This window comes from Dreissena polymorpha, chromosome 1 (genome assembly GCF_020536995.1).
Source record: "Dreissena polymorpha isolate Duluth1 chromosome 1, UMN_Dpol_1.0, whole genome shotgun sequence".
Classification (NCBI taxonomy): domain Eukaryota; kingdom Metazoa; phylum Mollusca; class Bivalvia; order Myida; family Dreissenidae; genus Dreissena; species Dreissena polymorpha.
In genome coordinates, this window is record NC_068355.1 from 101,066,299 (window position 1) to 101,079,717 (window position 13,419).

At 37.6% G+C, this 13,419-nt stretch overlaps 1 protein-coding gene across 2 annotated transcripts in view; it reads left to right on the forward strand.

Moving 5' to 3' along the window:
• Nucleotides 1-12,954, forward strand: part of LOC127842816 (protein orai-2-like) — a 36,120-nt gene extending 23,166 nt beyond the window's left edge. For both annotated transcript variants that reach the window (XM_052372570.1, XM_052372562.1), the window contains exon 3: nucleotides 7,440-12,954. In XM_052372570.1, the coding sequence (XP_052228530.1) occupies nucleotides 7,440-7,808 (369 nt within the window). In that variant the 3' untranslated portion in view covers nucleotides 7,809-12,954. The remainder of the gene's footprint in view (nucleotides 1-7,439) is intronic.
• The last annotated feature ends 465 nt before the right edge of the window (nucleotides 12,955-13,419 follow it).

The window sequence follows — 13,419 nt, forward strand, 5'->3', positions numbered from 1 at the left end:
CAAGTTCGAACATGGGCCTTGCCGGGTAAAAAACTAGGTCACGGGGTCACTTAGTGCGTTTTAAACATTCAGCATGTTTTCCGCTCTCTAATTCAAATAGTTTTCATCTGATCTTCACCAAACTTGGTCAGAAGTTGTATCTAGATGATCTTAAGGCCAAGTTCGAACATGGGCCTTGCTGGGTCAAAAACTAGGTCACGGGGTCACTTAGTGCGTTTTAAACATTCAGCATGTTGTCCGTTCTCTAATTCAAGTAGTTTTCATCCGATATTCACAAAACTTGGTCAGGAGTTGTATCTAGATGATCTTAAGGCCAAATTCGAAGCTGGGCCTTGCTGGGTCAAAAACTAGGTCATGGGGTCACATAGTGCGTTTTTTAACATTCAGCATGGTGTCCTCTCTCTTATTCAAGTAGTTTTCATCCGATCTTGGTCAGAAGTTTTATCTAGATGATCTGAAGACCAAGTTCGAACATGGGCCATGCCAGATAAAAAAATAGGTCACAGGGTCACTTTGTACGTTTAACACAATGAGCATGGTGTCCGCTCTCTTTTTCAAGTAAATTAAATCCGATCTTCACCACACTTGGTCAGAAGTTGTAACTAGATGATGTGTAGGTCAAGTTCGAACATGGGCCATGCCGGGTCAAAAACTAGGTCACGGGGCCACTGAGTGTGTTTTAAACCACACCATGCTGTCCGCTCTCTAATTCAAGTAGTTTTTATCCAATCTTCACCAAAATTGGTCAGAAGTTGTATCTTGATAATGTCTAGGGGATGTTTGAACATGGGTCATGCCGGGTCAAAAACAAGGTCACGGGGTCACTTAGTGCGTTTTAAACATCACAATGTTGTTCGCTCTCTAATTCAAGTAGTTTTCATCCAATCTTCACCTTACTTGGTCAGAAGTTGTATCTAGATGATGTCTAGGTCAAGTTTGAATATGGGTCATGCTGGGTCAAAAACTAGGTCACGGGGTATCTTAGTGCGTTTTAAACATCACCATGTTGAACGCTCTCTAATTCAAGTAGTTTTGATCCATTCCTCACCAAACTTGGTTACAAGTTTTATCTAAATTTTCTCTAGGACAAGTTTGAACATGGTCCATTCCGGGCCTAAAACTAGGTCACGGGGTCACTGAGTGCGTTTTTTAACATTCAGCATGGTGTCCCGCTCTCTAATTCAAGTAGTTTGCATCCGATCTTCACCAAACTTGGTCAGAAGTTTTATGGAGATGATCTTAAGGCCAAGTTAGAACATGGGCCTTTCTGGGTCAAAAACTAGGTCAAGGGGTCACTTAGTGCGTTTTAAAAATTGAGCATGGTGTCTGCTGTTTTTTGTGAAGACAACATGCAAAATATTATGTGTCAATGCGGCATATGGGGGTATTCGTCACGTCTGTGACAAAGCTCTAGTTATTCCCCGCCAGAGGCGGAGGGATATTGTTTTGGCGTTGTCCATCCGTCCAGCTGTCCGTCCGTCCGGCACTTTTGTGTCCGGAGCCATATCTTGGAAGTGCTTTGGCGGATTTCATTGAAACTTGGTATGAGTATATATATGCATTAGAGGATGATGCACGCCAAATTGCATTGTACACCATCTGTTTAAAACAGAGTTATGGCCCTTTGTATCTTGAAAAAATGCTTTTTACTATAGGCACTTTTGTGTCCCGAGCCATATCTTGGAAATGCTTTGGCGGATTTCATTGAAACTTGGTATGAGTATATATATGCATAAGAGGATGATGCACGCCAAATGGCATTGTACACCATCTGTTAAAAACAGAGTTATGGCCCTTTGTATCTTGAAAAAATGCTTTTTACTATAGGCACTTTTGTGTCTGGAGCCATATCTTGGAAGTCCTTTGGCGGATTTCATTGAAACTTGGTATGAGTATATATATGCCAGGGATGGAAACTAGTGGTTGCCCGTGAGCCCGGGGCAAGTAGATTTTAGCCTGGGCAACTTAAATTCAAAAGTTAGTAGTCCAGCTGGGCAACTAGCTTTTTTAAGCTTGAAACATTCAAGTACAATTAAACATTTAATAAAATTGGCGACTGTTGATTTATTATTTTAATAATATTTATTCATAAAGGCCAAGGAAATTATTCAACTCAGACTCATATTAAGACATTATACACAGAAAGAGTGTAATGTAAGCAATTTTGTTCAGTTATCTTTTATTTAAAGAAAGTATTAGATACACATGACAATACATGTAAATTGTACTGGGCTCGTTAGTCTTTAGCTGGGCAACCAAAATAGTAAAGATGGTTGCCCGTTGGGCAACCAATTGTAAAACGTTAGTTTCCATCCCTGTATGCATAAGAGGATGATGCACGCCAAATGGCATTGTATACCATCTGTTAAAAACAGAGTTATGGCCCTTTGTATCTTGAAAAAATGCTTTTTACTATAGGCACTTTTGTGTCCAGAGCCATATCTTGGAAGTGCTTTGGCAGATTTCATTGAAACTTGGTACGAGTATATATCCCCCGCCAGAGGCGGAGGGATATTGTTTTGGCGTTGTCCGGCTGTCCGTCCGGCTGTCTGTCTGTCCGTCACTTTTGTGTCCAGAGCCATATCTTGGAAGTGCTTTTGCGGATTTCATTGAAACTTGGTATGAGTATATATATTGATAATAGGATGATGCACGCCAAATGGCATTGTACACCATCTGATAATAACAGAGTAATGACCCTTTGTATCTTCAAAAAAATGCTTTTTTAGTGTCAAATATAACACTTTTGTGTCCAGAAGTATATAGGCGGGGGATATCAATTCAACGAATTTGCTTGTTCAAGTAGTTTTCATCCGATCTTCACCAAACTTGGTCAGAAGTTGTATCTAGATGATGTCTAGGCCAAGTTCAAACATGGGCATTGCCCGGTCAAAAACTAGGTCACGGTTTCTAATTCAAGTAGTTTTCATCCGATCTTTACCAAACTTGGTCAGAAGTTGTATCTAGATGATGTCTAGGCCAAGTTGGAACATGGGCCTTGCTGGGTAAAAAACTAGGTCACGGGGTCACTTAGTGCGTTTTAAACATTCAGCATGTTGTCCGCTCTCTTATTCAAGTAGTTTTCATCTGATCTTCACCAAACTTGGTCAGAAGTTGTATCTAGATGATGTCTAGGCCAAGTTGGAACATGGGCCTTGCTGGGTCAAAAACTAGGTCACGGGTCACTTGGTGCGTTTTAAACATTCAGCATGTTGTCCGCTCTCTAATTCAAGTAGCTTTTATCCGATATCACCAAACTTGGTCAGAAGTTGTATCTAGATGATCTTAAGGCCAAGTTCGAACATGGGCCTTGCCGGGTCAAAAACTAGGTCACGTGGTTACTTAGTGCGTTTTTATACGCCCGTATAAAATACGGGACGTATTATGTGAAACCCCTTGGCGGCGGGCGGCGGGCGGAAGGCATCACTTTGTCCGGACTCTAATTCAAATTGTATTCATCCGATCTTCACCAAACTTGGTCAGCAGTTGCATCTAGTTGATATCTAGGCCAAGTTCGAATATGGGTCATGCCGGGTCAAAAACTAGGTCATAGGGTCAATAAGTGCATTTTCAAAGGGGCCACTTTGTCCGGACTCTATTTCAAATTGTATTCATCCGATCTTCACCAAACTTGGTCAGCAGTTGCATCTAGTTGATATATAGGCCAAGTTCGAATATGGGTCATGCCGGGTCAAAAACTAGGTCATAGGGTCAATTAGTGCATTTTCAACGGCGCCACTTTGTCCGGACTCTAATTCAAATTGTATTCATCCGATCTTCACCAAACTTGGTCAGTAGTTGCATCTAGTTGATATCTAGGTCAAGTTCGAATATGGGTCATGCCGGGTCAAAAACTAGGTCACAAGGTTACTTAGTGCATTTCAAGCATTTAGCATGGTGTCCGCTCTCTAATTGAAGTAGTTTGCATCTGATCATCACCTAATTTGGTCAGAAGTTGAGTCTAGATGATATGTAGATCAAATTCGAATATGGGTCATGCCGGGTCAAAAACGAGGTCACGATCGGACACATAATGAATTTCAAGCATTTAGCATGGTGCCCGCTCTCTAATTGAAGTAGTTTTCATTTGATCTTCACCAAATTTAGTCAGATGTTACATCTAAATGATATCTAGGTCAAGTTCAAATATGGGTCATGCCGGGTCAATAACTAGGTCTCGAGGTCACTTAGTGCATTTCAAGCATTAAGCATGGTGTCCAAAACCTCCGAACGGGCGTATCTTGTGACAGTTTGGCACTCTTGTTTAACATTCAGTATGGTGTCCTCTCTCTTATTCAAGTAGTTTTCATTCGATCTTCACCAAACTTGGTCAGAAGTTTTATCTAGATGATCTGAAGGCCAAGTTCGAACATGGGCCATGCCTGATCAAAAACTAGGTCACAGGGTCACTCAGTACGTTTTACACATTAAGCATGTTGTCCGCTCTCTATTTCAAGTAGTTTTCATCCGATCTTCACCACCCTTGGTCCGAAGTTGTAAATAGATGTTGTGTAGGTCAAGTTCGAACATGGGCCATGCCGGATCAAAAACTAGATCACGGGGTCACTTAGTGTGTTTTAAACCTCACCATGTTGTCTGCTCTCTAATTCAAGTAGTTTTTATCCAATCTTCACCAAAATTGGTCAGAAGTTGTATCTTGATAATGGCTAGGGCAAGTTTGAATATGGGTCATGCTGGGTCAAAACAAGGTCACGGGGTCACTTAGTGCGTTTAAACCTCACCATTTTGTCCGCTCTCTAATTCAAGTAGTTTTTATCCAATCTTCACCAAACTTGGTCAGAAGTTGTATCTAGATGATGTCTAGGTCAAGTTTGAATATGAGTCATGCCGGGACAAAAACTAGGTCACGGGGTATCTAAGTGCGTTTTAAAATTCACCATGTCCGCTCTCTCATTCAAGTAGTTTTCATCCAATCCTCACCAATCTTGGTCACAAGTTTTATCTAAATGATCTCTAGGACAATTTTGAACATGGGCCATTCTGGGCCTAAAACTAAGTCACGGGGTCACTTAGTGCGTTTTTTAACATTCAGCATTGTGTCCCCTCTCTAATTCAAGTAGTTTACATCCGATCTTCACCAAACTTGGTCAGAATTTTTATGGAGATGATCTTAAGGCCAAGTTAGAACATGGGCTTTTCTGGGTCAAAAACTAGGTCAAGGGGTCACTTAGTGTGTTTTAAAAATTGAGCATGGTGTCCCCTGTTTTTTGTGAAGACGACATGCAAAATATTATGTGTCAATTCGGGCATGTGTGGGTATTCGTCACGTTTGTGACAAAGCTCTAGTTATACCAGAAAAAAGACATTCTGTATATAATGTTTAGAATTGTGTGAATATTTTATTTATTTCAAGGTCATCAAAATACTAGCAGCTTGATCTTACATGACGGTATTCAGCCTATTCAGTCAGCATTTAATTTAAGTTCTACACAAAAGACCTTTATGAGTTGATTTGAAAGTTTGTTGATATATATCTTTGTTTGTTTCTGTAAATGGAAATACAAGTATCAAACACATTTTTAGCTCACCTCAGCACAACGTGCTCATGGTGAGCTTTTGTGGTCGCCTTTTGTCAGGCGTGCGTCGTTCGTCGTCAACATTTTGCCTTGTGAACACTCTTGAGGCCACATTTATTATCCGATCTTCATGAAACTTGGTCAGAACATTTGTCCGATTGATACCTCGACTGAGTTCAAAACGGGGTCATGCTGGATCAAAAACTAGGTCACTAGGTCAAAAAAAAGAAAAACCTTGTGAACACTGTAGAAGTCTAATCATCATGAAACTTGTTTAAAACATTGGTTTCATTGATATCTCAGACGAATTCGAAATGATCCAGATCGGTGAAAAAATATGGCCGCCAGGGGACGGGGCAGTTTTCTCTATATGTATATAGTGGAAACATGTGAACACTCTAGAAGTCATATTTTTGGTCCAATCTTCATGAAATTTGGTCAGAACATGTGTTTTCTGGATATGACGGTTGAGTTCGAAAATGGTTCGGATCGGTAAAAAAACATGGCCGCCAGGGGGGGGGCATTTTCCTTATATTTATATGATGGTTAGAAAAACATGGCCGTCAGGGGGGTGGGGCAGTTTTCTCTCTATATATAATGAAAACATGTGGACAGTCTAGATCTGATAAGCAATAATGTTTAAGAAAGATAACCTTTACATACTTTCTAATAGTTTACTCCCTTGTATAAACCTGGGACTTCCTTCATAAAATGTAGTGTACATAAGACAGTAGTTTGCATTCACTTAATAAACTTATTGTTTCTATACCATAAAATAACTGTACATGTACTAATGCACAGTAAAGCCTTATCTTTGATCTTTACTGATAAGCCAAGTTAACCAACTGTGTTTGGTGTATTGATTTAACATCTACTGTGCTAAGAAATTGTTTCCATGGCAATATTGACTCCAGTTAAATGCACTGGCTTACCTTTACATAATTAGTGCAGTAGATAATAACCACTCTGTATTTATCAACATACTAGTATGCTCAAGATACTCTCCCTTGAAGGTTCCACACTTCTGCTAAAATAATCTTGGTTTTATTGTATGTCTACAGTTGTTCATAGTGAAACATTGTGAATACTTTTAGTCACATTTTTAGTTCAATCTGAATGACACTTGCTGAGTGCAAATGTATATATCATATCTTGATTCAGTTTACTAAATAAGTTTAAATAATATCATCTTCAAACATGGTGACAATCTTTATGAGCATAATATTTTTATGCCCTCAAAGGAGGGCATATAGTGATTGGACCGTCCGTCCGTCTGTCCGTCCTTCCGTCACACTTTGCGTTAAGGCTATCGCGTTTAGGTTTTGAAAAATGCTCATAACTTCTATGTCGCTTCAGATTGCAACTTGATATTTGGCATGCATATGTATCTCATGGAGCTGCCTATTTTGAGTGGTGAAAAGTCAAGGTCATCCTTCAAGGTCAAATATATGGCTTCAGAGCGGCGCAGAAGGAGGCATTGTGTTTCTGACAAACACATCTCTTGTTTTTAGTTCAATCTGAATGCCACATTTATTGTCGGATCTTCATGAAACTTTGTCAGAAGATTTGTCCCAATCATACCTTGGACGAGTTCAAAAATGGTTCAGGTCTGTTGAAAAACATGGCCGCCAGGGGGCAATTTGTTGTTTATTCTTCAAGAAAGTTGGTTAGAACATTTGTTCCATTGATATCTTAGCCTGCAAAAAACAGGTAATTCCTTTTTATCTAAGGTGAGCGACTATGGGCCTTTCAGGCCCTCTTGTTTGAATATTCACTCAAGCACTTAAGAATTGAAATCACTGATGAGTTATTTAAGGATAATTAATGATATAGAGGTTATTTTGTTAAATTAATTTTACATTTGTCTAAATATTTAATCTTTTTCATGTGTTTTTATTTCAGGTTTCCAATGTCCACAATGTGAATGCAGTTAAGGAGTCTCCACATGAGAAAATGGAATGTTTCATATTCATGGCATGGTCATTTTCCACTGGATTTGGAATAATTCTATTTTTGGCAGAAATTACTATAATATGTTGGGTGCAGTTTATAAATCTGAGCAAAGAAGCTGCTATAGTGTCAACAGCGATTGTGGTGCCTCTTTTAGTGTTGTTCATAGCATTCGCAGCATTCTTTTATAAAAAGTTGATTAGTCACAAGTATGAAAACTATAACCGAGACTTGGAAGATCTTGAGCATGAGTTTAATCAGTTACAGAATCATTCAGCAATTGATCACACAAATACATCACAGGGCATTCAGCTTGTGTAACCAGCAAATCTGTGAGTTGAAAGTTTGCTCGAGTGTTTGTTACCCTTTTTAAAGTAATACAATATAAGACAAAAAAGTGCTTCTCTTATGAAATGTTTTAACCCCTTACCACTTAGATAAGTATTTTTACGCATGTGTAGTCCCTCAAAAAGTTCAATTTAATTTAAGACCTTTCTTACTAGATTCAAGTTTTTAAGGCTTCATCTCCTAACCTTAGATACTAATGAGCAGCAAACTGCATAAAACCTGAACAGACTGCAAGTTACTGCCGTTTTCAATTTTGCTCTGAGTGATAAATGGTTAAAATGGGGTTACATTGTTATTATTAGTTCAATAAACGATCATGTCTAGTATTTTGCATCTTGACCTAGTTATTTATTGTTAAATAAAATGTACCCAAAGTTACATTAGTTCATATGAATGTCATCTTCTAAAAATGGCAAAAGTTTATTAGAAGAACCAACAACTACCTGGTATACATCTGCATTAGCAGACTCACTGACTGAAATCTCGGAACAGTTAATGTGATTTCACTAAAAATAGGTATGGGAGCATAAACAGTGATCTATGCACTCTATATGCACTTTCTATGCACGTCCTTCCTCTTTGTCATTCTTTGAAGTTATGAACGTAATGACTTTGATATAAAAATGTCCAAATGTAATTGTTTATTGTCCAATTATATCTATTTGTCCAAGGCATCAACTTAAGTGTACATTTGAAATCCTGTGCAATTGTGTATGTATGGTTTGTTAAATAAAGGGGTGGCGGGGTCCGGTACACTTTCACTGACAAAACTGTCGACCTCATTATGAATTCTTGAAAAAAGTACCTTAGTTTAGCTGGTTTTGTAATGTTAAGGTATTGTAATCCTCTTATTAAGAACAGATCCAAATTGCATATGTTTCAGGGAAATGTATGTGTATGCCCTGTAGCATTAAACATAATGAAAAGTGGTCCTTTCCTGATATTGCGTCTACTTTATACACTTCTTATACTACAAAATTACAGCATATTTTTTTATTCTTTTCTGGGAGGGGTAGCGAATCTTGTATTGATCATGAAGTTGTTTTAACATGTAAATAATTTGAAGGATGGGAATGAAAGGCTTCTGTCATGTATCCTTGCTTTCCCTTTGGTGATCTGTAGCTGCCCTCTTGGAGAAAACTTGCTGCCTCTTTGGTGTTTGTTTAATACCCTAAGTGAGAATACTTTGTGTATCCTGGTTGTTCATGTGATGTACTCGTTCAGAATACTTGCCCTCTGCTTGGTGTTCCTGAATTATTTATGGTAGGTCAGTAGCGATTATGCAGTCATAACAATTAGTCTTTCATGACAAATGTTGGCTTTTGGTCCCCTACAAAGTTTGTATGCCGCCTGTAGGGTGGCATATAGCATTTGAACTGTCTGTCCGTCCCTCTGTCAGTCCGTCCGTCTGAAAACTTTAACATTGGCCATAACTTTTGCAATATTGAAGATAGCAACTTTATATATGGCATGCATGTGTATCTCATGGAGCTGCACATTTTGAGTGGTAAAAGGTCAAGGTCATCCTTCAAGGTCAAAAGTCAAAAAATACAATCCAAGGGAAGTAATAAGCTTTAAAAGGGAGATTATTTCTAAACCTGCTAAATGATATATTGAAATTTCATTTCAAAGCTGGGCAATAGGGGGCATTGTGTTTCTGACAAACACATTTCTTGTTCAATATTGGCCACGCCTCAGGGGTCATATGATTTATGTTTACTCGTATAGTAAATAACCTAAGTGTTTTTCTCTGAAACTGAATGGAGAATGGTTTTAATATTTGGTGTGTAATATTGTCAAGTAGTCCTCTACTTAGTTTGGTCAAAGCCTCCCACTTTGGGTCAAAACTGGCCACACCCCAGAGGTCACATGATTTATATAACATTATATATAAAAAACTTCACAACTATTTCATCTCAGAAACAGCAAGCCCTATTTATATGGTTGTTTATTAAACATTTATCTTGCTATGACTTACACAAATCTGCATTTATAAAGGCATATCTATAGGATTTGTTAAAAGTTAATTTAAATTTACTTGCACTTTAAAAATAATGTAGTCAATCTGTGACATAATTAAGCCAACTTCTAGGTTGATATTCTATGAGTTTGAACTCAACTTTTTGTAATGTTGTTACTTTTGAACCTTATTACTGTCAGTTTATTCAGTTCTTACTGTTAAAACTTTAACAGTACTTTATGGATGTATTATATTTCATGTATACATGTTATATATATATATATATATATATATATTGTCATTCACAAATGTAAGAATTAATCATAGTAATGAATGCAATATTTCAATTCATTGTACAATTTTATTTTAATTTTTTAAATTGTCATCAATATATGGACAAGGTTTGTGTTATTTATAAAAATCTGATGAACATGATTATTTTGTATTAAAATTACTTATAGATAATGTGCTACTAATATCAATGGTTCAGTCTGAATCTAAAGTATGTGCTTAACATTGTGTATGACATGCTATAGTTTCATGCTAAAGCCTTTAATATGAAAAGGCTTAAATTTTCTGTTATCAGAAATGTACAATTATGTTTTGTCTTTAGCTCACCTGAGCACAACGTGCTCATGGTGAGCTTTTGTGATCGCTTTTTGTCCGTCGTCCGTTGTGCGGCGTCAACATGTGCCTTGTTAACTCTCTAGAGGCCACATTTATTGTCCAATCTTCATGAAATTTGGTCAGAAGATTGGTTTCAATGTTATATTGGATGAGTTCGAAAATGGTTACGTTTGCTTGAAAAACATGGCTGCCAAGGGGGGGGGACACTTTTCCTTATATGGCTTCATATGGCTATAGTAAAATCTTGTTAACACTCTAGAGGCCACAGTTATTGTCTGATCTTCATAAAACTTGGTCAGAAGATTCATCCCAATAATATCTTGGACGAGTTCGAAAATGATGCTGGTTGGTTGAAAAACATGGCCGCCAGGGGGCAGGGGCATTTTTCCTTATATGGTTATATAGTAAAACCTTGTTTACACTCTAGAGGCCACATTTATTTTCCGATCTTCATGATATTTGCTCAGAAGATTTTTCCCACTGATATCTTGGATGAAATCAAAAATGGTAACCTTTGCGTGAAAAACATGTCTGCCAAGGGGCGGGGCATTTTCCTTATATGGCTATACATATATATGGCTATAGTAAAATTTGTTAACACTCTAAAGGCCACATTTATTGTCCAATCTTCATTAAACTTGGTCAGAAGATTCATCTTAATAATATCTTGGACGAGTTCGAAAATGATGCCGGTTGGTTGAAACACATGGCTGCCAGGAGGCGGGGCATTTCTCCTTATATGGCTATAGTAAAACATTGTTAACACTCTAGAGGCCACATTTATTGTCCAATCTTGATGAAATATGGTCAGAAGATTTGTCTTAATGATATCTTGGATGAGTTCGAAACTGGTTACGTTTGCTTGAAAAACATGGCCGCCAAGGGGCGGGGCATTTTTCCTAATATGGCTATATAAGGCTATAGTAAAATCTTGTCAACACTAGAGGCAACATTTATTGTCCGATCTTCATGAAACTCGGTCAGAAGATTCATCCCAATAATATCTTGGACGTGTTAAAAAATGATGCCGGTTGGTTAAAAAACATGGCCACCACGGGGGAGGGGCTATTTTCCTTATATGGCTATAGTAAAAACCTTGTTAACACTCTAGAGGTCACATTTATTTTCCGATCATCATGAAACTTGGTCAGAAGATTTGTCCTAATGATATCTTGGATGAGTTCGAAAATGGTTTTGGTTGCTTTAAAAACATGGCCACCAGGGGCGGGGCATTTTTCCTTATATGGCTATATATGGCTATAGTTGAACCTTGTTAACCCTCCAGAGGCCACATTTATTGTCCAATGAAATTCAGTCAGAAGATTGGCCTCAATGATATCTTGGATGAGTTCGAAAATAATTATGTTTGCTTGAAAAAAATGGCTTCCAAGGGGCGGGGCATTTTTCCTTATATGGCTATAGTAAAATCTTAATTTGTTGACACTCTAGAGGCCACATTTATTGTCAAATCTTCATGAAACTTGGTCAGAAGATTCATCCAGATAATATCTTAGAAGTGTTAAAAATGATGCCTGTTGGTTGAAAAACATGGCTGCCAGGGGGCGGGGCATTTTTCCTTATATGGCTATAGTAAAACTTTGTTAACACTCTAGAGGCCACATTTATTTTCCGATCTTCGTGAAACTTGGTCAGAAGATTTGTCCCAATAATATCTTGTTATCTTAGGTGAGGGACTTTGGGCCTTTCATGCCCTCTTGTTTTAATTTATAACTTACGTTTTTCAAATGCAAAATTAGGAAAAAGCCTTGCCCTCTGGTGGCCATATCTTTCAAGGAACCTTAACCCTTTTCCAAATTAGCAAAACAAATGTTCTGATACAGTTTCATTAAGATTGGACCATAAAGAGAGTTGACTACTTCTAGAGAGTTAACAAGGTTTTACTATAATCATATAAGGAAAAATGCCCCGCCCCTGGTGGTCATGTTTTTGACAAACTCATCCAAGATATCATTCGAACAAATGTTCTAACTAAGTTACATGAAGATTGGACAATAACTGTGATTTCTAGAGTGTAAACATGGTTTCACTGCAGCCAAATTAGGACAAATGCCCCACCCCCTGGCAGCCATGTTTTTCAACCAACCGGAACCATTTTCAAACTCGTCTAGAATATCATTGGGACAAATCTTTTGACCAAGTTTCATGAAGATCAGACAAAAAATGTGGCCTCTAGAGTGTTAACAAGGCAAATATTGACAACGCATGTCTGACAAAAGACAATCACAAAACCTTACCATGAGCATTTTGTGCTCAGCTTAGATCATGATTCTTTATACTGCTAAAATTAGATGAAAATGGATGAAATTAAATTATAAAAAAAAAGAATTTGTGGAAAAACCCTGGAATTCAGTCTTTAGTTACAGTATCAATTCTATTGGACTATCATGAAGCTGTTATTATTTAAGTCTTCATGATAATTCTTTACTTGCTTGTTAACATTTTGATTTAAATGTATTATGTTTTTGTTATTGTACATACATTCTTACTCATAAATAATATTTCAAAACTTAATATTTTGTCATTTTTACTTGTTTCTTTTCCTTTTAATAACATCTGTGATGGCACCAGGTGGATATTAGTCCCCTGCTCGTTTTGAAGTCGTTTCACTGAACGGGACTTGTTTGTGACCACATGTCCATCCATCTGTGTGTGTGCGCATCTTTTCATCAGAATCTGGATCCTGCGAAAACACAAAATCATTGACCTTCAAATTCATCATATCTCATTTCTGACTGTGGTCCCGTTTAGGACAACAGCAGCCAACCAGCTTCCTCCAGGGCCCGTATTCACCAAACAATTCTTAGACTTAAGTCTAAGAATAAAGAAAATTCTTTGAATTAGAATATTCAAGAATTTCTTTAATTTTTAGTCAAATTCTGCAGTAAACATCTCTGTCTATATTATTCTTCATATCGAACATTTTGTTAATGACATAATCACCAGTGGAGGCCTGTATATATTCAAACACTGAACACA